The sequence below is a fragment of the Platichthys flesus genome, chromosome 10 (assembly GCF_949316205.1).
Source record: "Platichthys flesus chromosome 10, fPlaFle2.1, whole genome shotgun sequence".
NCBI lineage: Eukaryota > Metazoa > Chordata > Actinopteri > Pleuronectiformes > Pleuronectidae > Platichthys > Platichthys flesus.
The window spans coordinates 23,359,747-23,386,824 of NC_084954.1; the positions used below are offsets into that span (position 1 = coordinate 23,359,747).

The 27,078-nt window shown below is 40.8% G+C and overlaps 1 protein-coding gene across 1 annotated transcript; it reads right to left on the bottom strand.

The window, feature by feature from the left end:
• Window positions 1-18,261: 18,261 nt before the first annotated feature.
• osr1 (odd-skipped related transcription factor 1) lies at window positions 18,262-26,848 on the bottom strand. Its single transcript, XM_062396591.1, has 3 exons — window positions 26,605-26,848; window positions 20,713-21,411; window positions 18,262-19,653 (listed from the first exon to the last, which is right to left on the bottom strand). The coding sequence occupies exons 2-3, from the start codon at window positions 21,381-21,383 to the stop codon at window positions 19,521-19,523; spliced, it is 804 nt and encodes a 267-aa protein (XP_062252575.1). The 5' UTR covers window positions 21,384-21,411; window positions 26,605-26,848; the 3' UTR covers window positions 18,262-19,520.
• Between the last annotated feature and the right edge of the window lie 230 nt (window positions 26,849-27,078).

A 27,078-nucleotide genomic window follows, 5' to 3' on the forward strand; every position in this document is an offset into this window, starting at 1 on the left:
AAAAAATCCAAGTTGTAGGTGATAATGAATTTCAGTCAAGAATTGAAAGTGTCCAGCAGTCTTAAGTTTTTGTGTGTCAAAATGCAAAATGCAGGTTTTATATAATGACTCTGGGAAATGTGCACTGGGTTAAAATTCCAACTTCACTGGTCAGATAAAGATGGTTCAGTATCTCTGGGCAGACATGAGCAGCAGTGTACCTGTTCCTGCCTCTGCTTTACACATTGTTTCTATTCTGGAGAGCTATCTTGCCCCAGGCAGTGCAAATACTAAAACATTTAATTTAAAAATCCAAAACCACCAGATGCAACTCAAGCCTGAGCCTCTAAGACCCCTATAGTTCAGGGGTCCAGTACATGGGCCTGCTTTGCCAAGTCAATAATTCATCCTTTCTTCACCTCAGATAAAATACACCTGCTTCCCCGTATGTTTTTGACTTCTGTCTTCTATGTCATGACAATTCCATTTGGCTTTGTGGATCCAACAACACCATATGAAGCCACCAGACAGAGGGTACAACTGTCTGTACTCCTACTGAACTACTTGTTAGCTGAAGCACAACAGTGGATGTCTGTCCCTGACTCACTGATGAAGTAACACCATTGGTCAGACAACTGTAACATTCACTGTTGTGTCTCTTTAATCCAGCCCAATGGCAAAATGGAGACAAAGGACAAATCTGGTACATTGTGCTACCATGAAAACACACAGTGTTGGACAGTTATAAAAGATCAAATGCAACCTGCTCTTCTAAAGCACAATGATTGTTCAAAAGTTAATCAATCAATCAATAGGTTTGAATATTATTTTGTTCAATGGAGGATGGGTGAATACACAAATGGACTAACAACACCTGAATGAAGCGGCACAACATCTGGTCATTGAAATATATGTCTTTAACAAATTTCATTTACATATTAGCAGAAACTAAATATAAAATAATACTAGTGATGTTTACACTAGTGTGTTTAATCTAAATTGTACTAATTGTTGTTTTCTCTACCTTAGAATGGGCCCTTTATTTATAAATACTTTACATTTACAGCAGGAGCAGGTCCACTGTTCAGTCGTCCAAACTGAACAAACTAAACACCATTCAGTTTTTTTTTTAGGACAACTGAAGTTTACCACAGGTTCTCTTGCATGTTTGGCAGGGGAGGTTGAGGTAAGGGGGTATTCAACTGCAACATGCAACTTCATCACTAGATGTCCCTAAATTCTAAACACTGAACCTTTAACTTCATGTTTTCAGCATCTCTGTAGCTGTGGTGCTGTAGGCTCCACCCCCTCCATGTTGACACTTTGCTCCACCCCTGCATAATTGCAATATTACAGTATAATTATAGACAACTGACATTTAAATGTCTAATAAGGGTTTATGGCTACTTTGAAAAGACTGCTTTCTCCCTCTTTTTCACTAGGCCCTGTCTAACAACATTAAACATTTGGTCATTTGATCATTATTTGAATTGTGATTATAAATTAGATTATCTAGAGAGTTTGATCATTTTGAGTTGTGTGTTGTATCGTTTTACAGGAAGTATGTGTTGACAGTTAATTTTGTTATGCCTGTTATGTTCCCCTGTTTGGTTGTTGTTTTGCCAGGTATCAGCAGGTCGATCAGGGAGAGTGACAACAGGTTAGGACGATCAGGTCTCAGAGAGAGGAGGGGCAGGGCACACTCAAGGTGATAGAGAATGGGGGAAGTGTGCTGCATTAGATTACATCTTAGTCAGCACTTTGCATTTACCTTCTGTATTTATGCAGATAGGTTGAATTGTGAGGTCAGCAGTGGCCCAGAGGCCAAACTTGGTCTTATCTCGAGTGTGGTTTCTATATGTCTTCGTTCAACACAACAACGGTATAACCAGGTGGTAAGGCTGCATGTTTTAGAAGATACTACCTGTGCTTTCTTTCAGAGAAGTTAGTGTACATGGAGGTCAGAGTAATGGACCTGTCTACTTGGCTTGACATTAGGGGTCCAGGACTTTTGCAGCCAAGTCTATCAGCTGTCCTCCATCAGGATCTTGTAGGCAGGCACTTCCCCCTCAGCTGGGTAGGCGGCCAGCAGAGCCAGTGAGCTACTGGTCCCGTCAGAGACTTTGATTGGGCACAGTCAACCCACAGCAGAGTGAAATCATGGAAGTGTCATGCTAATGCACTCATGAGCTAAATATAAAACTTCTGACACCTGGTTCAGTGGTGAGTGAGAGTTAAGTACAGGGCTTTGCAGTAAATGAAATAGCAGTTAAAAGTTACCAATAAGATGTATTGAGTTAATAGATCAAACTTAACAGAATCAAAGAGCCACCTGAAGCACAATACAGAACAAGTTTTGTTTATGAACTTGAACAACTTTTTACAGTAACTGAAGCAACATACGCCAATACAGGCAATTACTTTATTTTATGTTTCACCTGAGCAAACGCCTTATAAACCACGATGTATGGGCAGTGTTTGAGGGTTTTTGACATTCTGAACTACACATTGTGCATGAAATCTGCTTGACACCTATTCAATTTGTAATTGTACACTTGTTTTGATAATAATGGGAAGTGAGTCTCTCCTGAGAATAACCTGCCTGTTGCTGCAACCTCAGAAAAGCTTGTATGCCATTAGTGACAGTCTCATTACTTTTGTCATTCGTGAGGTATGTTGATAGGCTCAGTTTCCAGTAGCTACTGAAAGGGAAGAGAGCCAAGATGAGCGCTAAGCTTCAATTGAGCAGCAGCCAAGACAGACTGTTCACTGTACCTTTGCAATATCACGGAAATGATGAATGAGTCAAAACTCTCACCATATACTAGTTGAATCACTTTTATGTTGAAGAATAAGGTAATTGATCTTACAAGTTGACAACAATTTGGTTAAGTCCATTACATTTTTTATTTGGGCTGAAAAGAACAACCTCATTGCAATCCAAGTAGTTCCACTTGTGATCACAGTGACATTTATGAAAACAGTTTAGGCTAATTGAATGAACATGGCTATAATTGAGTGTCTGAACACTGCAGTCTTTGCTGCTTTGGTCTGGGTTGTGTCTAATGTAATATGGTTCCGCATGGTGAGGAAATTCCTAAAACAAAATGTGAGACTTCATAGAGAACAGGTAGGAACAGCATCAGCAGCCAGTAGAACGTAATCCAACAAAGCTGCAGCAGTGGTTAAGAGGTAAAGCAAGAGCAATACTACCAACTCAGATTTTAGATGCAGGCGCCATCTTCAAAAATTGACACCAAAACCTTGCGTTGAGAAATATATGATTATTAGGTGTATCTGACTTGGTAAAATGATTTTGAAATAAGGGTTGCAGTGACATCGTGATGGACTATACATGAAGTCAAGGTATAAGGATATTTGTTAAGGAAACTGCACAAAACCACTTCAAGTTTTGAGAAAGACCATGGAAGGGGGCCTGAATATTGGCCATTTATTCTTTGGTCTGATGAAACCAAAAGAAATTGATTCGGATCAGATGGGGTCCAGCAACAATTGGCTGACGTGAACATGGAGGTGGAAGGGTTCTGAGGTGGGAGGGTTCTGGGAGTGGGCTGCGAAGAATGAGAGAATGAAGCATAGACTTTATTGTAATTGGTTCCATTTCGCTCTCAAATTAATTGGTTTGATTTGCCTTGGTCTTCGACCGTGTTCAGTTCTGTTATGGATCCTCAGGATAGATCAGACAGTGATGTGAGGAAGAACCAATTCAATTGGTGAAAAGTTGCAATACTTTATTGACCTGAAATTATTTTAAGTAAGTATAAGTATTACAAGCACAACTTATAAATGTATTGTTGGCTATTCCTTGGATACCTCATTTGTTTATAATTATAATACAAAAAATAATAATTTGAAGTTTGGAAAGATGTGGAGACATCATGTGTGGTGCGTCTAGTTTGGGTCAACTCGACAATGTCACTTTTTCCTGGAGTCCATTGAAACATTCCTCCATGCATGTCATTAAATATTGGACTGCACTTTGGTGAAATAATACATGTTTCAGATATTTGAAGACTGTAGAGATGGAGATGGAGATGGTAGCAGACTTCAGGAGAAGCCCAGCCCAAACCGCCCCCCTCGACATGTGTGACTCCCCAGTTAAAACAGTGGAGTCTTTCAGATTCCTGGGGACGATCATCGCACAGGACCTGAAGTGGACGGAGAACATCACCTCCACGATCAAGAAGGCCCAGCAGAGGATGTTCTTCCTGCGGCAACTGAAGAAATTCAACATGCCGCGGAAAGTGATGGTTGAGTTTTATACAGCCATCATTGAGTCCATCCTCACCTAATCAATCACCGTCTGGTTTGCTGCCTCCACTGCCAAAGACAAGGGCAGACTGCAGCGGATCATTCGGTCAGCTGAGAAAGTCATCTCTCTAGACCTGTTCCACTCCAGGACCAGTAAGAGAGCAGGCAAGATCATTGCTGATCCTTCAGATCCAGGTCACCACCTTTTTCAGAGACTCCCATCCGGAAAAAGGTTCCAGGCTATCAGGACTAGATAGATAGATAGATAGATAGATAGATAGATTACTTTATTCCTCCCCGAAGGGAAATTAAGTCGTCATAGCAGCCGGTACATTTGAATAAAATAAAATAAAATAAAATATAAAATATAAAATATAAAATATAAAATATAAAATATAAAATATAAAATATAAAATATTGCGGTAGAAACAATAAAAACAGAAACACAAGATAAATGAGTAGATAAGGTGCAGTGGCAGATGATGGTAAGTACTGATGATATGATGGTAATGTTATTGTTACAGTATATGAAAAATAGTACAGTATATATAGTATATAATATGTATTTATATATGAAAGTAATTATACCAATATAATAATAGCAGTATATCGTAATAATAGCAGCAACAGTATATATAATAATAATAATAGTAAAATATAATAATAATAACAACATGTACACATGTATAAATATGTGTATATAGACTTATCTATACAAAGAATATATAAAGAGTATGATATAATATATGATATATAGTACGGGTATAAATATAAGTATTTGGCGATACAATAGATAATATGATATACTATTAGAGTGTAAGAATATGTAGACTGAGTGTGCAAAAGACAATATTATTGTATAAAGTGATGAATTGCTGGCGTCACCTGAATAGTTTTTTCCCCATGGTAGTGGGGCTCACAAACAAGCCCCCTGCATCACACTGACTCTGCCCCCCCCCACACACACATAATGTATCTCCATATCTTATTGTTTCTTACTGTATATATTGTCTTACTGTATATATTGTTGTTTTGTTTCATGTACAGTGCACAAACCACACCATGGCAATTTCCAATATATGCAAATATACAACGGAAGTGTTTCCAGAGGACAGATAAAAGGGATGGAAACAGGAGACACTAAAACGTCCAATACACCATACAATTTCGGTTCCGCACAGGGTTCGGCAACCCGCGGCTCTGGAGCCGAACGCGGCTCCTCAGCCCCTCTGCAGTGGCTGTGCTTTACAGTGTTGTGCATATGTTTCGCGATCGCTGAACTTAACGAATCAATTTTCATATTATTAACGTGAACGTAACGATGAACGTGATTGAACGTCACGTTACTTTTTTTAATCATGAAATACCAGGAGCGGACGTTTGTGTGTTGTGTGTGCGTGTGTGTGTATGTGTTTGTGTGTGTGTGTGTGTGTGTGTGTGTGTGTGTGTGTGTGTGTGTGTGTGTGTGTGTAGCGGTCTGACCGGTCTCGGGTCTCGAGGCACCGACCCCGCCCACTCGCTCAGAAGAGGGGGCAAAATGTCTCTTCTGATACATTTGATCTGATACGGGGCTTGCTTGTTAGCGCTGCTTATTCAGTTTAACAGGAGAAGACGGCATGTCTCTAGATCGGACCATCTTCAGAGCTCAGAGCTCACTGTGGCTCTCTCGGAGTGAGTGGGCGGGGTCGGAGCCCCGGTGCGCTGGCCACACACACACACACACACACACCCACGCCCGCTCCTGGTATTTCATGAGGGCCTGATACGATGATGATTTAAAAAATGAACGTGACGTTCAATCACGTTCATCGTTACGTTCACGTTAATAATATGAAAACTGATTCGTTAAGTTCAGCGATCAGGAAACATATGCACAACACTGTACTGTACAGCCACTGCAGAGGGGCTGAAGAGCCGCGGGTTGCCGACCCGTGTGCGGAACCGAAATTGTATAGTGTATTGGACGTTTTAGTGTCTCCTGTGTCCATCCCTTTTACCTGTCTTCTGGAAACACTTCCGTTGTGTTGTCGCCCCTATTTGCTGCGCGTTCGTCTATTTGCTTCGCGTTCGTCTATTTGCAGCGCGTGTGTCTATTTGCAGCGCGTGTGACTATTTGCTGCGCGTTTCTGTAATGTGTTGTGTTGTGTTGTGAAATTGATGGAGATGTTTTCTTACTTTGCTTGTGTTTTGTCAACTTGCATGTGTTTTGTCAACTTGCATGTGTTTTCTTAAGTTGCTGTTCGTTGAGCACTCAGGGCCACCGTAGAAAACTCTGTCTCTCAAGGCTAAATTGGCCCCTTCCCAAACCAAAAACCACTGCTGTTCTTCAATCAAATTCTTTTTTTTAATTGAATTCTTGAATGAAGGCAACTCCTGGGAGATGAGATCATCACTCAACATATGCGTCTCAATCCAAATCATGAGCAGTGTTACCTCCTGAAAGAGTCCACGTACCGTTACGGGGTTTAGGGGAGAACTAAGGCATCAGTAAGTCATATGTAACATACAATACTTCAGTGTAAGGAATACAACAAAATATAGAAAAATATGAATGTATTTAAACTAATATATACAGTGTAAATATATAAATGATATGCGAGTATAGGTATACAGTGAATGGATTGCACATGAACCGTTGATATTGCACAGACGGATGAATATGGCACAGTGAATATTGCACAGTGGAGAACTGTTAAAGTGACAGTCCATGATAGTGGTGCATGGAGTTTTACTGGGAACAGAGCTGGTTGTACAGGCTTACTGCTGCAAGAAGGAACAACCTGCGATAGCTCTCCACAGGAATTGACAACTATGGACCACATTTTTCTCCATTAATATGCTACCGCGCACATGACTCTGGGCGAGAGCTTGTGTGTTGGTGTGCGAACGTGAACACGGCTCCGGAGGAGGAGGATATCAGAGGAGATGTAGGCAAAAAATAAATGACACCTTTTCGAGGCAAGTTTAAATGTGAGGGCTAACGGACACTTGGATCTCACCACAGCAGCAGTATGGAGGCCTTTGAGTCAGGAACACTTTTTCATGAATTAATTATTTATTGCACAAATGTGAAATGGGCCTGGTGATGAGATTCTTTCCTCCCAAACTCAAGGCACTAATTAGATAAAAGTACTTCTGATTTTCAGATATCCCATTTTCTACTTTCTATCCAACGTTATCATAGAATATTGGAAATATGGGACCAACAATTTTATTATACAGATCACCATTTCACTGACTAATGTGGCAAATGTAAAAAGCACTTTTAGATAACTGAATAAAAATTTAAAAATGTCTGTTTCTTTCATTTAAATAACCCTAAATGGTACACAGGGCTTAATCCTTCCTCAAACAATTGCTTGAAGCAAAGTAGAAGTCAGGAAAGACAGCTGAAAGTCATTGCATTATGCATTCTAAATAAAATAAGAATAAATTAAAAAGTGTATTTACCCTGTGAGCAAAGTGAAGTGCAGGAAGAGAACAGAACACGTTGGGCCCTACAGGCTGGGTGTTGCAGCTTGTAAATATGGATCTGGGCACCGAGTTCTGTTCCGTTACACTGAGAGTGACACTCTCCCTTGTTATTCACCACATTTCATTCATTAGCAAGTGTTTAGTGAGTCAACACAGAATGCGGCATAGTGCATTGTATCCTTTGGGTGTTGCCTTTGTCTTGTGATATGCATTTGAACAGTTAAAGATTCAAACAACTTTTCTGTTTGGGTAAAAGATTAGTTTTTCCAATTAATGTTTGCATAGTACCAAAGGAGGACAGTTGGAAAAATAAATAATTAATAGGAAAGTTTTTCCACCGGCAACTTTATTTTGTGGGAAAAATACTGGGTGATATTATTACATTACGGTTATTTCTTATGAGCATGAAAACGTTTACTATCCAGCAGCAAAAAGACACAGGTCCTCTTTTGGAAACACCAGCTTCCTGTTCCACAAGTTAAGTTCAACACATTCAGAATATCTGTTCATTATCTTGTTTCACTGAACCTTACATTGTGTTATAAAGCTGGTTGTCATCTGTCTCAGTTCATTTCACTCCGTATTTTCTTATGAATAGATTATGACAGGACTTTTGAGAAAGTCCTGTTTGAGAAATGTTTTGAGAACTGCTCATTTCCTGAGATTTTTTAACAAATCAGACTGGAGCGAGTAACAAACTATCCAGTGAGCCGACGAAAACAGCAAAAGGCGTCAGAGTGTGAATGATGTATGATAGAACATTTGGGCTTATAGAAGGGCTGTGTGAATGATTGGGGTTAGGAGTAAATGTGATTTGTAGTGTAAAGCCAAGCTCACACTAGTTTACAGCATGTTGGAAATAGCCTGTGATGCATCTGAGACTCGTCTCTGAGCGTCTCTAATGACTTTTTGAAGAGTTCACAAAGAGCGAATGGCAACTACCTTGTCTCTCTCTCTCTCTCTCTCTCTCTCTCTCTCTCTCTCTCTCTCTCTCTCTCTCCTGCACCGACAATCAGACTGGCACACAGTGTGATCCTGCTATAGTTTAAACATTAATTTATTAGTAATCACCGCCACAATATCAACACTGATCACCACATAATGAATATTTATTTTCTTAAATTTGTAAAATCTTTCTTCATAGCTGTGCATTCATTCATCTCTTCAGATCCTCCTGACTCAGCTCACTCTCTTTCTTTCTCTCTCTCTCTCATGCTAACAAACAGACACATACCGACACACACACTCACACACAAACACTTACACACACACACACACACACCGTGTCATCAGAAACATCTGTAAACTCAGACTGGATAAAAACAACATGTTTTTCTCGTCACCAGCACAAATGCCATGTTTTGCACACAGAGCAGTGAAGTGAGATCTGATCTCAAGTGCAATAAAGTTTTGGTTGTTCCTGATGGTCACGAAAATCCCACCCCCAGCCTCTGACTGAGGAGGAACTGTCTTCTTGGTGGTGCCACCCTGGAACAAGTTGTTCTGACCAAAAGCAAGTTGTTTGGTTGTTGAAACACAAAGAACTGCCTACAGAACAGACATTGGCTCCGTGTCGACCCTGGAAATGACTTGGTGAAAAAGGGGAATAACTGGTTGCTAAGAGTATAGAAGTGCTTTGTACATTCAGTTCCTTTTCAATTTACCAGTATACAATGTTAAGGACATATTCAAAAGTCGAATTATTTTGTGCCACGGCAAGAGACACGGGAATGAAAACCAGTGCAGTGGCATTGACGATATGTGAAACAGCAGGCAGGAGTCCCTGATGCACTGTTACTCGCTGTATGAAAGGAGCTGACCTCCCACCAGCCACCATTGGCACCATCTCATGTCTCTGGAGCCTCAGGCATGCTGAAATGATCTGCAAATTATTTTGTCCATTTACATCACAAAATAGTTTAAAAGCAATAAATGTGTATTTTATGGACTAAATAAGTCTGTCAGACATGACACTACGTTTGCCATGAGGCCGTGCTTAACGGGCTGAGCTGCATGAAAACCAGAGCCCGATGCATGGAGTTAAGTTGGGGATAAATTTATGAGCTTTATAAATATTAGTTGACGATCCAGAACCCTGGGCTCTTTCCCATTTCATGCAGTGAGAATTCTCTTGATCTTTATTGTAACACACTTTATAATGTGGCCCAGTGCAGAAAACTCCAATTGTACCATGTGTATAGCTAAATGGCTTTTTCAGAGGTTAGGTAAAAAATAGGCTGTTCAGTATTCTCATACATATGCTCATTTTGGGCATTCCTTCTGTATTTTCATCCCGCTTACAACTTTCCCATGTCTCGACTCTGCATAGAAAACCCATTACCTTCAATTCCATTATTTATCTTTTACACTGAACACGATTTATTCCACTAATTACACTGCAAAGATGATGTCTGGGTCTTGACCAGAGTCTGGAATCACCTCCATCATGAAGGGATTTGTGAAAGCTTTTTTTTTTTTTTTTTAGTTAATGAACTCTGAACTTCTATTTGAGCAGTTTAGTTTCAAATTTTACACAAATAAGTCACATCACACGCTTTCTGATCTGGTGCCTGTGTCGGTTGGACGACACTGTCCCTGGCTATAAAATCGAATATCAACTGCTCTGATCAAGGTTTGGTTCTGTCAGATACAAACCAAACTCGTTCAGAAAAGATCATGGTACTTTGTCATCTTGATTAAAATGTTAACAACTTGGTCCAGACTGTGCAAATATTGGGTGACAAAACCAGTAAACAAATGTGTTCCTTTAGTTATTAATTACTAAAGGAAATGGGACTGCTCTATCCCCTCGCCCTAAATGACAAAAGTAATGTTGTGTTTCTAACACATGATCCACTGGTCAATAATATTGCAGCACAGGAAGTAAAAAAATAACACTGTTGACAATCTGACCTCACACTCAAAATAGATCAAATAGAAAAAATGTTATTTAATCATTTTAATTTAGAAAAGATATTTCACAAAAAATAACAAAGTATACCACAGATTACAAACTGTTATAGTTAACAGTTTACATCAAATATTTTTAATAGAACATAGGAATGACTCCATTTTCAAACTTAGAGATACACAACCAAGTCCCATATTGTCTTTGTACAACTGAGCAAACTGTATGAAATGGCTTTATATATTATAGTTGACAGCTAGCAAGTGGAAAGTGATTTGAAAATTCAGTGATGACTGTTTGTCAGAAACAGGATGTTTAACCTTTCTCCCATGTCCAACTCATGTTCTTTCTTGAGTCACCCATCCACCCTGTCCACTTCCATACAAGGTTTTGAGGCTCCACTTTTGAGAGCCGTGTGTTTGTCTGTGTGTGTGTGTCTGTGTGTTTGCGTATATGCTTGTTTTTTTGGAATACAATCTAGTTTTGGAAAGGATATCGTTCAAACATCTACAGACATTATATGCAAGGCGTTCGATCCACAATAAGTCTTCCCTTGACCTCCTGCTGCAGCCAGAGCCAGTAAGTATGAACGGGGCTGACCATGTGAACTCTTCTGAGAAATAAAAGTCATATCTAATTCAGATGACGACTTGCAAGAGCCAGTTTCAACAAATGAACCAGTCCAGCATGCTGGCAATGGTGAAGGTGGACATTTTGTGATACTTATGTAATAAGTACTTTCGGTTCATTCTAGCCAGATCAAAATGGCTTCAATGGATTTCTCCTGGACACATGATATCCAAGGGCAAACTTTTCATTAGGTCTAAATAGTTTAACGTCACTTAACACAGGACCTATAGTTGGTTTGTCCATCCAGCAGGGGATGAATCTATATGATTTTGATCACCTCATGACTGTAGCTGTTGCACCGCCAAAAGAAGAAAGAAATATCATATTCCAAATGTGCACGAATAAACAGTCAGCCAAGAAATACACAGAGTACATTTGTGACCTCCAGGAATCTCCCTTTTTTAGAGATTGGGCTAATTTCTGAAGTTTGCTCAAGTGAAAACTGTCAAATTTAAACAGACAAACCAAACTCCAAACAAGATCAAGTTCAGGTTTGCTGAGAGGGTTGTTGACGCTCATTCCCATTGTATTTAAACAACCATGTGATATGAGCATCACATCTGACACATTATACTGTAAAGATTTGTTTCAGTGTCTTGGATACAATACAATACATTAATTACACTTTAAAAGAAACAACTCATCAACACGTTTAATTACTCCCATGCACATATACCACTAAATTCATTATTCACCAGTTAGATGTAGCCCCAGGTGTCCGTCTACAGTTGGCACAAGCACTATACGTAGAGAACATATCACGCCAGGCCTAGTCAAACTACACTGGCTGCTCGTCCACTACATGGTCGGTAGTTTTTTATATTTTACTTCATAGTTTAAATTCTCTTTTATTGTTGTCTGCATGAGTATGATTAGGTTATGCTAACTTTTTGTGAAGCACCTTGTAACTCTGGTCTTAAAAGGTGCTGTAGAAATAAAGTTTAAGTTAATATTAATGCATCTGATTAAATGGTTGTTGTGGTCATAGCCACAATAACCAAGGTGACACCGATATTATACTACAATATTGTAAAATGAGGGCCCTAACATGGTTTAAAGGTGTGAATGGAAAGACTGATATATTCAAGGTCAATGGGAAACAAATCAACAAACAAATCAGGCTAACATGACGGGTGCAAACACCACATTGTCTTGACAAACAACTTCCGAATATGAAGTATAGAGGGTTTAGATGGTGTGCTGTCGCTACTATCATTACTTATATTTATTTTTAAGACTCAGCTAGAAACATACTTTTTTGTAAGACATATTTACTTTGGGGGCTGGTTTATTAGTGTTGAAAAGTGCTGTATGAATTATTATTACTATCCATCTGGTGGATTCAGGTCTGTGTGATGTTCTCTGTGCAGAGATTTGAGTTTGCCTTGATCTTCCAGTTCATGAAAAGGTGGCCTGGGTATGTATCTGTACACAGCTCAAGGAAGGAAGCTGTTGCAGAACCTGGTAATGGAGGCCCTGATGGTCTGGCACTTCCTTCCAGATGGAGTGAAGAGACATTGGCTGGGGTCGATGGGGTCTTTCATGATGCTGAGCACCTTGCAGGAGCCCTGTGCTTCAGAGCTGGGCTCCACTTGTCCAGGTCAACGAGGTCCCCATTAGAAACTGCCTCTTTGAAAAAGCTCAAATCATTTTTTTCAAAGCAGTCGTGCAGTACTGTGACAGCATCCTATGGGCAGACCTTAATCTGTTAGAATGGTCTGGAAGGTTTCATGAGCACGACAGAAGTGTAGTCTGAAAAGACCAGGAGCAGGCAGGTAATGCTTTGTATGAATTCTGTTTGTTTGTGTAAACACATTTCAGTATATTTTAATCTCTTATATCTAACTTGACTCCAATGAAACAATTTGCTGAGTGAGTTTGATGAGTTTGCTTGTGCATTAGCATTAGGATTGTGTTGACTTTGAAAAACTGGTGAGGATCTGACATTACCAACCCCACTGATCCCTTGGTAACAGATACATGTCCAACATGTTAAGATTTTGCTGTTGTTATTATCACTTATTCAATCCAAAAGTGGTTGCCATGGCCCCCAGTAGAGACAGCTGTCATAACTTTGAACCACCTACGAAACAACCATGCACCAGCACTAGCCCTGTGTTCACCTTGGTGAAAGGAGGAATATGAGCCACCATGGCTGTGTAACCTTGCTGTAGTGGGGCGAAGAGACCATCAACCACGTGGAAGTGATTTTCATCAAGACCTGGCTTCACCTTCCTGGCCTGCTCTGATCCTGCTCTATAATTGTTAGATGGGAGGGAGGGGGACTTTTCCTCCCTCACTGGAGGAAGCCTGGGGGGGAACCGCCGGTCCCTGTCGGCTCCGTATCTGTCAGTTCACTGTGCGTCCATCCTGCCACCCTCCGACTCACCCTGCCGGTTGGAAACAATAAATGTGTCAGTGGCCCAGAGGAACGTCTACTGTGTGAATCCCGGCCTTACCCGCTTCATGCACCCTGCCAGCCCTTCCTAAATCATTCAGTTAGGACAGTAGCAGTGAAGGACATTTCCCCCAGGCCCAGAGGACAAAGAGGTAAAGCCAAGGCCAGGGGGGAAAGTCATTCCCCTCACTGTTCTGTTAGCTAATACAGTAAACAGTCACTCCAGTGGTAGGTACTTGCTATCATATGCTGTTGTTTCAGTCACATAAGGTTAGTTCCTCCAGTGTATGTGGAGAAAATGTGGAAATTGTCTTATTTTTATTTTCAAATTGAATCACAACAGTTGTTTGAAATGTGTTTGGCCACAAGCGGGCATTGCCATCTTGAACTGTGGCGTAATTTGTTGCCAGTCTGAACTTCAGCGATTGTGGAGATTGCGATACTGAGGTCCTGCTGATACACATGCTCGACCAATTGTGAGTCGGTCTCATCAGTTCGTTTTATGGCATCAAATAACAGCTGATTTCTGGGGCGGTAGTGGGGGTGCACGTGCTTGTATACAAAGGTCACGCAACAAATTCAGAGTGAACGACAAGTTAAGAGAAGTGCAGTTAGTATGAGATCTGACAGTCTACATTACATTACATGTCATTTAGCTGACGCTTTTGTCCAAAGCGACTTACATTTTTAGAACACTCAACATTTATGAGGGGCCATTTTAGGGGTTCAGTATCTTGCCAAGGACACTTAGGCATGCAGATGGGAAAGAGTGGGATTCGAACCGGCAACCTTCTTGTTGCAGAACCCCCGCTCTATCCCATAGGCCACGCTCTCCCCTGTCTACGAGGACAGTATAAACTTTATGGTCCACAAGGCAAATGAAACGAAAGAGCCGAGCCATCCATGTGCAAGACCCAGTCAAAGATGTCAGGACAGTTTGTGGTGATGAGAGCCCGTTTCTGTGTTGATGTACAAAACCATATGATCTCTGTAGCAGAATTGATACGTTGCATCCTGCCTCGGCCTGCTGCACCATCCCTCAGCCCAATCCTGCACAGTGTTTGTTGTTGCTGTGAGCGCATCTGAGTGGAGGATCTCCTGCTTTGTTGTTCCTGTGTGGAAAAAAAACTGCAGAGAAAGTTTGTATGAGCATGCTGCTGTGGCTGTTCATTATTACAAAACACACATGTGGCATCAACACTGTCAACCAAATAATCACACTTATTGATTTCATATCAGCTTTGTGTTGTCTATTAATATTTAGAAAGGAAAATGCTGCATTATCACGAGTGAGTGTCCTGCACTCTTGTGGAATGAAAGATGCTCAACACCCAACCCTCTGAACACTTGATTTAGGGTTCTAGACGCCGAGTACAGCAAAGAAAGTAACACTCAAACCCCCCGGCACCAGTGTTCACACATACACACACAAAGGGGCAGGTTGTCTCTTGTTGTGTGTGTGCCCAGCACATAATTTACATACTCAGCTAAACTCTGTTATTTTCTCACGTTGTCTAGAAATCAACAAACCTCTTTTTGTCTTTTGTTCTCATTCAAATCAACTTCCCCAGATCGCACCACTCTGCAGCAGTGGAGGCGCTGTGAGAAGAAGAGTGGGTCTCCTCCTTGGCCCTGACACGTTGTTGTGCTTCTCCAAAATCATCCCACCCACGTAACACAGCAGTTAGCCAGGAGGTGTGAAAGTAAAGACAGGATTTCAACGTGTCTTTCATTTGTTATACAAATACTTTTGTTCTTGTACAACTGAGAGCAACAGCATTAATTTCTACAAGAGAGCATGACCTTAAGTGTTCTATATAATTGTTTGTGTGTAGTTTATTATGTCTCTCCACATGGCTGGATGATACTTCAGATCAAGCCTGTAAGGGATTAAAAGGAGAGATTCACATTTTCCTGAATAGGCCTTAAAACAACACTCATGGTGCCATATACACACAATGCAGGTCACAACCTTTCGTGAAGCAATTTTACTGTAAAATAATTCCCAGTCCTGTAAACTTTGAAGTTCAGTCGACACTGATTCGAGGCTTTGGCTGTCCAAGTGAGTCAAGTGGAAATCTTTAAATATCACAGTCTCTTTCAAACTTAAGTCCCTCTTTGTATTACTACTACCCTCTGGTATGTCTCAGTAAGAAAACACTCTGTAGGAACACAAAAAGGGAACTTTGTGCTAAAAGGATGTAATAATGGAGGTTATCTGACAAACTTAAGTTGTTTTCACATATAAACTCTGAATAATATGGCCCAAACGTTGTTACTCCCATGCTCTACATGCAGCACATAACGTGTGAGGTGTTTTCTCGCCTACTGAAAAATGTTCCTTTTGTTTCTGGAGAGGGGTACTGCCTCGTTTTCTGGGAAATTCACAGACAACGACAGGTTAGGACATCACGTGGACTTGGCACCAGGGAGCTGCCATTTATTATTCACTTCCACTGATTCTGACATTCATGTACACACCTCCGGGTGACGTGATGTCTTCAGAGTTGCAGTGCATGTATGGAAAGAGAAACACACACAGGCGCATGTGAGTATTGTCATAAGCAGACTTAATAAAGAGTGAGCATATCCCTCCAAATAATGCAAACAGGTTTACTGTTTGCCTGTGTGTGTGTGTGTGTGTGTGTGTGTGTGTGTGTGTGTGTGTGTGTGTGTGTGTGTGTGTGCTTTAGCCTCAAAAAACTAAAATACACCTACACTTGCTTGGTCTGAAGTCCATGCATTTAAATGTTAGAGCTGTTGCCCACCAGGCGCTTTGGCTACTGCAGACTGAAGGAGAACTCCATACTCCATCCTACTCTACCGGTGTGTGGTAGCAGTGCTTTTGTTACTTACTGTTTCCATACTGTAGTTTTGCTCTGTAATCTTGCCAACTGCCCGAGGACAGGAGGCCAAGGAGCAGGAGTAGTATCCCCTCTGCCACAAACTGGACAAGACTTATGTCACGTACACCATCTCAAGCTGCCCAGCTGTGTTTGTGTGTGTGTGTGTATATGGCCCTGGCTGCTCAGAGATGTGATGACAGACTGATGAGTTCCTGACTATAAGAGAAACGGTGAACAACAGGCCGACCATCCGCTCAGCTATCCTTCTTCCCCTGGACCAGGAGTCTTCTTCCTGCATGATGCACTAAAATTGCCAACACAAACACACACACACACACACACACAACATGTGTACATTTCCCCTTTCATTAAATGAGCCTTGGCTCGTAGGAAAGATGAGACAACTCTTCTTAATATCTCTAAATCACCTGTACTGTGAGTGTAAAGAAGAAGGGATATGCAGTTTCAGTGTGTTTGTCTGTTAGTGAACAGGGTAATGCAAAACATTGATTGAGAATGGATTACCACAACACTTGCGGAGATGATGTGGTATCAGTTAATAAATGTCCCATTAACGTTTGGTGAGGCTCCAGATCAGGGGGTAGATATTTTTTTTTATTGCTTTCTTTGTTCCAAGATAAGGTGTTCAAGATAAGGTGTTCATCACTGGGATGTGATGGATATCTCCTGTCTGAGCCTCTCTGCATTAGCTCCCTATAAAATGTGTAATAGCATTCATTATTCCGCCCCTCACACACAAAGCCTTTAACTTACAGCCCTTCACTAAGAGACAACCATTCACTGACATTTGCAGTATTTTCTAAAAAATAAAGTGCACATGGAAAGAAAAGAGGGGGTGACGTTCGACCTGTCTAATTTAAACATATTAATGGAGAATCACAATCTTTCTTCAACTTTCAAATCAGCAGCATTTACAGACCCTCCACTCTGACCAGAGCTTGTGTTAAAGGCATGAAAAGAGATGGTTTCCATGTGACAGGAATGGGGTGGGGAAATACTGAAGGGTTTGTTATTACATCATAAACAGCCTGTTTGTTTGAGCATTTTATTTCTAACAACTTGGTAAAAAAAACTCTGATATTCCATGGAATTTCAAATTCAGTCACCATTAGTGAAGCTTTGATGCAGCAGCATAACTTTGTGGGTACAGCGTTGGCTGATCAGTCCACCTAATAAGAATCTCAACATCCATTTGATAGATTGTTGTGAAATATTGAAGACATCCACAGCACCCAGAGAATCCTACTGACTCAGGTGAACCCCTGACTTTACATCTAGCACCACCATGAGGTTGACATCTTTATTGAAAAATATCAGCAACCTTTGCATGGTTTGCTGTGAAGTTGTGAAATAATTGTCTCCTTTGAATCAGAGTTTGAATTCGTCCAATTCTTTGGGTTATGCCCAAATGCCTGATTAAATCAGCTTCAGTTGTTATTAATGTTGGTTAAAATTTTTCAGCATTATTACACTCTAAAATAAAATATTGAGTATTTTACCTGCTAAAGCGGGGGTCTTCGAAGTTTTTCAGGCCAAGGACCCCCAAACTGTTGGAAAGATGGAGCAGGGACCCCCTACTATATATGTATTGTATAAAATTGTGATTTATATTAAACTGGGTCTAGTGCCATGTATAAACATAGCTACCCTGTTATTGTGCATTCAGTACTAAGCTATTCAAATATTACAAGGGTTCATATGTTCATGTTTTTAATTTAAACATGTGCAAGGTACAGGGTGGCCATGCTACTGCCATTTATAAACATACATCTTACATACCACACTGAGCTATACAAGTAATCACAGATTCATGTTGTTTTTTTAAACATGCATGTAGAAGAGACAGTGAATCTTCAAGCCATCTGTGGATGGCACACATACTCCCACATCAGTGAGATGTCGGCCCCTGATTGGTAGCAAACAATTTATCTAATCTTGGACGGATGGATGTGGTCAGGCAGAGGGTCAAATCAGCCTCACAATATGTTGTATGCATGTAAATGTGTATTTAAAGACATTCAAATTAGAGGGGAAAAAAATTGGTTTGAAAATAAATAAAAAATCAACCAAAAAATGTGCAACCCCCTGCAGGACCCCTGTTGAAGACCTCTGTGCTAAAGCATGCAAATTTAACCATTGTAAGTATATTAGCATGCTAATGTTAGCATTTAGCCTAAGTGCTTCATTCTTCCCTTACAATATTGAAATCTTATTGAGATTTAACAAGTGGAAAAAAAGTTTAAATTTAGATTTAACAATTAGTGAAGGAATAAGTGGCCTTTGTAGCCCATCAAGCACATCCTCCCCATTATCACTACTTTGCTCATGATGAGTTTTGTGATGACTGATGACCACCTGATGTACATTTTCACCTCATGTGATAAACCTTCACTCAGACAAACCAGTTACAGTAAAATATTTTATTTAGAAATGATTATTCATTCTGAAAATAAGTTTAAGAAATCCAGTGATATATGTAAATAATCAATAATCAGGTTAAAGTGCAAAAATACATTTTGATATAATGCATCTGTACAAAAATATCATTGGAATGTGATATTGAAAAGGATGAAAATGTGTCTATACAAACATGGCTTTGATCATTCTCAGTTTTTGTAAAAAATAATTACATGAGAGTTGTGTCCCTTTTTTATAAAGTCTTTGGATTATAAGCTTCTGAGCAAATTATTTGCACTGAGCAGCCACAGTTTTTTTCTAAGGTCGATTTCACATTCCACACATCCACTGGGTTCTCTGCGAAGTCAGGCTTTGATAACTAAGCATACACTTATCCACAAAGGCTTATTTCATTATGTCTTTAAGAATTGTCTGGTAAAATAGTTCAACCTTGAGGAGTGCGAACACAGAAACCGAGGGCGTCTCTTTCTACTGCTGAAAATGAAAAAAAGTCTTTGGTTGTTCTTTGCCTGTTGTCGTATCTTTGGTCATGGTTTTTCCAGTGTCCCTGTCCTTCCCCTGTTGGCAGAGTCGATCACTTGATCTTGGCTGGCTTCAGTTCCTTGACCTGCATGTGTAATGTTTTGTGGACAGCCAGAGTCCTGGACTGACAGAAGCCCTTCCCGCACTCCTGACATTTGAAGGGCTTTTCTTTGGAATGAATGTACCTGCAAAGAAGAACACAACAGAGCAGCTCATATTAATACCTAGAGCATGTCAGATTGCAGAGCGTTATCATTTCTACCGAATTGGCAAACATTTGGCAAGATTTATGATCCTTCCAAACCAAACAATAGGCACATGACTTCAGAAGTAATTGGAATGAGCATGTCTGCTTTGATACTAATTGTGTGGTTAGGTTTGGGAACACTATTTGACAAATGCAATGGGACTTTTGAGTATTCATGTTGGGGGTAGGTTCTGTTGGAGCGTTATCTAACCTCTTGCTGTGAGAGATTAACATACTCCAGACCTCATTAAAAGCAAAACAAACATCACTAAACATTCTTGATCATTGTCTCTGCCATCGTTTTCTATCCCTTGTTTTATACTCTTCTGTGCAGTCAGCGGCTATTGCACACGTTTCAAACGTGGTTTAGTTCGTAAGTTACTATTGATCTAAGACACAAGTTGGCACAAAAAAAGGGCTTGCCATGCGTCTTAGCTACGTGATCAGGCTGAGCAAAATGAATTGTTTCCATAGACACATAAACATGAATCAGAGCCTATTTTTCTCTCTGTTTTCTTCCAATTTCCACGTTACTGCAATGACTGTGTGATGGGCATTGCTAAAGACAAAATGACCTGCACTCTGTGCACTGCCAGAACGCATCCTGCACACAACCAGGCACAGAACTAAAGCCACTCCTCACACTTTGCCTCCTGTGCAGACGTGGTGTCACATGTTTGAAGAACATCAATAAAGTCTTGAGATCAGCTAGAAACAAAATATGCAAGCTAAATTGCCAAGTATCCTTTAAAGGTTAGCGCTTTAGACCGTTTCTCCTGGATAGCTGCCCTGTGGTGCTACATTCAGATAAACCATGACTGTGTATGGAAGTAGTTGTATGGAAACTGAAAGAGAGAGGAGGAACTCTCACCTAGCACACCTAGCTAATCGCATCACAAGGGGAGCATGCTTGTCAGATTGACAACTTCAGAAAGTAATATAGCAAATACATTGTTCTGTTCTGTAATCTATTGGACATAATGACCCTGGTTCTCACCTGTGGTCCCGAAGGTGGTCCTGTCTTCTGAAGGCCTTGTGGCAGATATCACAGGTATATGGTCTCTCGTCCGTGTGCGTCCTCTCATGGATCAAAAGATTGTAGGATTTGGTAAAATGGCGGCCGCAGAATTTGCAGACAAATTCTTTCTTGGTCTTGGAGGGCAGTCGGCCTCGGCTGGACTTGCGTTCCGGTGAGGAGAGTTTGGTCACATCCAGGAGGCATCCAAGGCCAACTGAGGTCGCGTGGTGAGGTGATGACTGTGCTGCTGCAGCGGCACCCGTCATGCTCAGGTCCTCTGCCTTCAGATGGTCGTCCTGGGTGGCTGCTGCCGCCAGGTTGGCAAAGTCAAAGCGGGGTTTGTTCTTGGAGCTCTGCAGCAGCCCTGCGGCACCCTGCTTGGGTTGCAAGAGGTGGGGGAATATGGGGATGGAGGCCATGGAGGAAAACTGAGCTGGAAGCTTGGAAATGGTGCAGCGGGGCAGATTCAAAGGCGGGTAGCCGAGGGTCCACTGATGGAGATGGATGGCGTGTAAGGCACTGAAGCTGTAGATGCTGTGGAAATGGTCTGCTGGAAGCTGGAGGCCAGTGGAGCTCTGGAGGAGGGAGTAGTTGGCCAGCTGGAGGGATGGGTGGAGAGGCACGGGTGCTGGCAGAGTCTTGCTGCCCATGGCTGCTACGCAAAATCCAGCAGGTCTCCTGGTAGAGACAAAACATTAGAAGATGAAAATATGCAACAAGGTTCAACATTCACTGTGACTTCTTAAAATTTTATAAAATCTTTTCGAATGTTTATAACAAGACAATTATTTGGAGACTAACACGTGACAAAACCTCAAGGTCTTCTTAGATATGAAAGTTTCTACTGCAGAACACAAATGCACAAACTTGTAATCTCTGACTCCAGCCCTGGAATAAATATTCATAATATTATCTCACCGGGGACTACATACTTTGAGGAAGTAATACTTAAAAACTTAAATACTGATAGCATCATTGTTGATATCTATGTATTTTTTATACAGCAGGTTATGTTTTATACAGTTATATATAGATTTTTCTGGCAGAGAGGTCTCGGGTGTTTTGAACGTCGGTGCTTCTTGGTTATTTGGGGAGAAAACTTTGATTTAGTTTTTTTTGTAATATTAAGGTAAAATGTTAATGGATGAAATCACTTCTTTGATGTGTTAATTACTGGTGCAACCCACTCCCCACCCCCATCTACACAGAACCCCAGTGCTTCACCACACCCCCTACAACAACACACACACTTCTGTCAGGAGTCAATACACATCCAGTCTGGCTGATAAAGCTGATGAAGGGGGGGCTGATTGTCGGCTTATTGAGGCTGTGCATATGAAAGGCCCTTGCTGTTGGATCCACACTGTCGATAGCTTTTCAAGTTATAGAAAGTCTTTGTCCAATGGCAATTTATCCTATCACTTTGTAAAATATCTAAAGTATTGTTATGAGTTTGTGTTTATTGACTTGGTTTGAAAAGAGCTGGTTTGAAAACGGAGCCTCTGGTATGATCCTTTAAAGCTGTTGTTAATTGTCCTATGAGAAAACGGATTATAATTACAGTAGGGGTCTAGCCACTGCTGATGTTCCCCATATAAAGACTAATGTGAGAATGTGTGGTAAATGAGTACATAAACAACTGGCTGCATCAACACAGGCTAGAAGACGGGCTAGACTAAGTGTGTGTATGTGTGTGTGTGTGTGAGAGTGAGTGAGGGGGGAGGGGGGGGGGGGGATTCCTGTTCCTCAGAAACATAACATGCCCAGGGCTGTTGAGGGCAGAGACACAGAATGACAGTGTTCAGCCAGAGAAATATCTGTGAGCTGTTAAATCAGGTTTGATAAGCAGGAACAACAATAGACAATAATGTATCTTTGTCTGATGCAGACACTGATCGACAGGAGCCGCGGCAGCTCCAAGTCCCACAGGCCACTCCTCATCATCTCCCACATTAGACCTCTCTACTCATCCTGCACACTCACAGAACTCTCACTCAGGTGCTGCAGCAGTTTGGAATTTCACTTTCACTCTACCAAATAGTCACCATGACAGATTTCCCATATAATATTATATCATATATTATTTTATATTATAAAATTAAACAAAAAAATGATACATGTTCCAGATTAAACTGCCAGTTCAACAACATCTTGCTTACTTATAATTGCAGCAGTAAATCCAGTAATATGATATTTGGTAACTTAACAGTTTTGGTTCCACTCTACTGCACATGGCTATTTTTAGCTTTAATCCTTCAACATTGCTGTTTTATGTCTTCTACCCCTGTAGCTATTGTTTCAGATGAGGACTGACAAATGAGGGAAAAATATGAAATTCTAAGATTCAAAACACATGGCGAACTTATGGTGGTAGAACAAATGGAATGTGTGACAAAATCTACTTTAAGTCCGAACATTTCCTATTGATCACTTTAAAAAAAATATATATAGCCTTTTTTTTCTCACTGGGGCGTTTCTGGGAAAGGACCTCATCGTTCCTTCCACCATGTAGCTACAGCACAACTCAATCAAACAAACACGTCTGTAATCGTAACCTGGGAAAAAACACAGATACATTTTTCCTCCGTTTTTTTGACTCACTTGTTACCAGATCTGTAATTTATGATAATGGCCTTATGAGTTGTGACAAGTTAAAACCATTTACTGAGCATGTGTCAGGCTCTTTTTTTGCATTTGTTAAAATGAGAATACATCTCTTCACACTTTATAACCCGTCGAGCCGGCACTGTACAAGCTCACATTGTTCAGACACATATCCCTGCTTGTTTTGGTAATAATAGTAATAATAACGATAAGATGGCAGTGACTTAACTAGTAGCTGGGGGGGGAACTAGTATCTCCCAAGCATATCACAACCTAAAAAAAACACAAGTTGTTTTAAGTTTAAGCGGAATGCTTAACGTTGTAAATCCTTTCTCAACTGTACGCATCAAATAACTGTGGTTTCATTACCAGCTGTACATCTCAGGACACTGCTGCTCAAACAAAGACAATAAATGGAATTCAAGTCAGGTGACGCTTTGCAGTGACATCGTGTTTTCAGTAGGTTATTATAATGTCGTCCTGCAGTGAGGGATCATCTGCATCTGATTATAATACAGGCGCTGAACGCGGAGTTTACATTTTTGTAGCTTTATACATGCTGTAATAAATGTAGTAAATGGGGAAATTAGAAAGGCCTTAACCTCGAGCCTGAGGCCACGCGGCTCGTTCAATAAACTCCAGCGAAGTAGTTGTAATGAGGAGCACTGGAGCTCAAACAGCCCCCTGTGGTCTGTTCCTTTCTGATCATGATGCAGAAGTAATTGACTTTTACTTAGGAGGTCATTAGAGGAGATAAGTGGTGTGCTGCTGAGCCTATCCTCACCTTTAACCCTTTGAAGTCTGCATACCAGGGACCTCCAGAGCCAGGCAGCCATGTGGGGCTCTGCTCCGGTCCAGACTGAGATCTGTATTAGGAGGAGTGAGCTGCTGCTTCTCACCTCCGTGTCAACGTAATCAGGCTGGGTGTAGTACACACAGACCCAGAAAGTATTAATGCTAATCAGTAAAACTATTGAAAACACTGAGGTCACCTGACATGTCCCCAAATCTTTTCTCTCTGCTTTTGAATATGTTGGGTTATAGAAACCGTACCAACACTGACACAGGGTGGATGTTATGTAATCGGATTCCAGTAATTTGTTGCTCAGCATATTTAAATTGTACCCAACATCTGCGGTGACATAAATAAATAAAAAATAGCAGATTGATACCAGTTGTCCACCACAATTTTTCCCAGTAAAGATTTACAAGTAGTAAAATATATGGTCAATTATATTTAAGTAAACTACCTCCGTTGGTGCTGGTAATAACTGATTCATATAACGTCTCATGGCTGAAACCAGTAGATGGCCTTGTGGATGTGAGTTGTGAGCAGGTTGACCAAAGTGATTTTATCCCACTCAGATTGCTTGAGTTGACAGACTAAATCAAATAATTTATAAAAAAAAAGAAAGAAAAACATTAATAAAAGAAAGTCAGAGAAATGAATTGGCAGCAGTAACTATATGTGAAGTGAGCTTTGTTTTTTTTCTCTGAAAATGTTTGGCACTGTTTTATCCCAGGAGCCCTCAGGACCACTGCTGTGACCATAGTTTTATAAGCATAACAGAATAATAAATTACTTATAACTATCAAATGAAACAGTAGACGTTTAAAGTCTTGAAAAGTGCCCACGCCTTAGGTACAGGAAGAATCAAACATACGAAGGATTAATAGGGTCCTTGTTACGTATTTGATAAGAGTCAACAAAGTTCAGTTTTGTGGTAAAATAGTTTTTTCATTATCATTTTTAAAGTTTGATTTTTACATGAATCCTGCTGATTTCTGCTCGATCTTTGTTACCCCTAAAAAAACTACACCAAGTCCAGCACATTCCGGGCGCCTCAGGCTGAGCCACACCTCGCCGCCTGTTTCTATTTCAATTAGACAAACAGTAAATGCTCACATATTTATATCTGCGGCTGTTTAGAAAACAGTTAGAAACCGTGGGCCTTTTGACAGCAGCCTCTCTGAGACCTCAAACATTAAACATGTACAGTCTCAGATTGTAAGTCTCATGTAGGAGCATGACATTATTTACACAGTGTGTGAGCCAACAACGCCAGATAATTTTTTTATCAATTCAATAAAAATGTTTTAAATCATGGAAAGCATCACCATCCTGATTTGTAACTTCAAAATACTGCCATTACTCATGTCCCACACTTATCGCCTAACTAACACAAATTCCCCTAGTTCTGAAAAGGTGGATTTCTATTGTAAAGGAGCTGAGTGCAGCTGTTTTTATTTGAATGAAACATCTAGATACTTGTTTCACATTGACTAACATTGTGGCAGGAGATGATTATGATGCCCCCCCACCCTCACCTCTGTCCTCACTGACACTTCAACCATGACCTGATCTCCATGATCTGAGGTGTCGAGGCCTTTGACCCGGACCCCACTCAGACCCACACCTGCCTCTCAGGCCTCTTGTGATGCATATGCACTGCGTTTGATCCAAGGCTTCATCCAGCGGAGCAGCATCATTCATTAAAGGTGAAACACGGAGAGACAGAGTGGAGGTGTCAGAGAGCAGAGGGGAATCTCCTCTCCCTTGTTGTTTGGACAATGTTTACTCAGACTGCCCCATTTAGCTGTTAAAGTCTTATTTGAAACAGTTGTTTGCAGATAAGGATGAGTGAGCCAAATGAGATGAATATGCATCTGAATTAAAGGTGCCGTTTTATCAGACTGTTTTCTGTAGAGAGACGATTAGAGGCCCAATGTGCCACTGACAACAAAGTGCTGTTAATTGTGTTGGGAGTCTTGCTTGTGTGCACAGAAAGTGCAGAGCCGCTTATAAACTATATTTTCCCTGAGCTCCCTGAGATCTCACATTTACACATCTGCTGAGAAATAAATAAAAACTTTGCTTTAGTGCTTTTTACTTGACTTAGATACAAACAAGGCGGTTTTAGTGGATAAAGTAATGTGTTTTAGTTAAACATCACTATTGTCTCTTCACTTATCTGCCATTGGATTCTAAATAAATATCAACATTTTGTCATTAAGTACAATTGAATACAAATTTAAAAAATCCATATTAATATTGATTTATTGATAATCATGTGAAAGAATTGAATGTCACCTGCTGCTCGATTCTTTATTGGTTATTGGTTGAAGTCATTATTAAAATACTTAGATTTAAACGTTACGTTGAAAATTACTTTATACTTGAAAAAGCGTGTGAAACTTTCTCAAAGAGAACTTTGTTTCTCTTCGAGGATTTGGTTTGAGTTTAGAAAAATCAAAGTGAAGACTTACCGGATCAAATATATATATGTTCAAACTCTCCGTCTGCAGCGCGGATGTCCTGCCGGGGGATCGCGGTGTGTGGGTCCGCAGAACAGCCTTCTGGAGGTGGGATGAGTCAATGGGACGGCCGGAGCGGCAGCATGTTCCCGCTGCTGCTGCTGCTGCTGCTTCTGCGTCTTCCCTGCGAGGTGAGGCTGATCCGGCTCTGCGCTGGTGTGTGCTGGTGGCGCAGCTGTACGCCTCTCCTCTCCAATGGTATGCGCTCTCAGCTGCCGCCGCCTCTTTATTGCAGCGCAGAGTCCGACTCCTACTGGCGCGTCATTCAGCCAACCCATATACTAAAGAAAATAACACAACAGGACACAGAACATCGTTCTGCTGTGTGATCCAATGGCGTCAGGCAAGAAAAAAAAACTCTGCTGATGTGTTCATGTTGCATTCGGCTCCGTGGAACACGCTCGACAGGAGAGGTGATATGGAGCG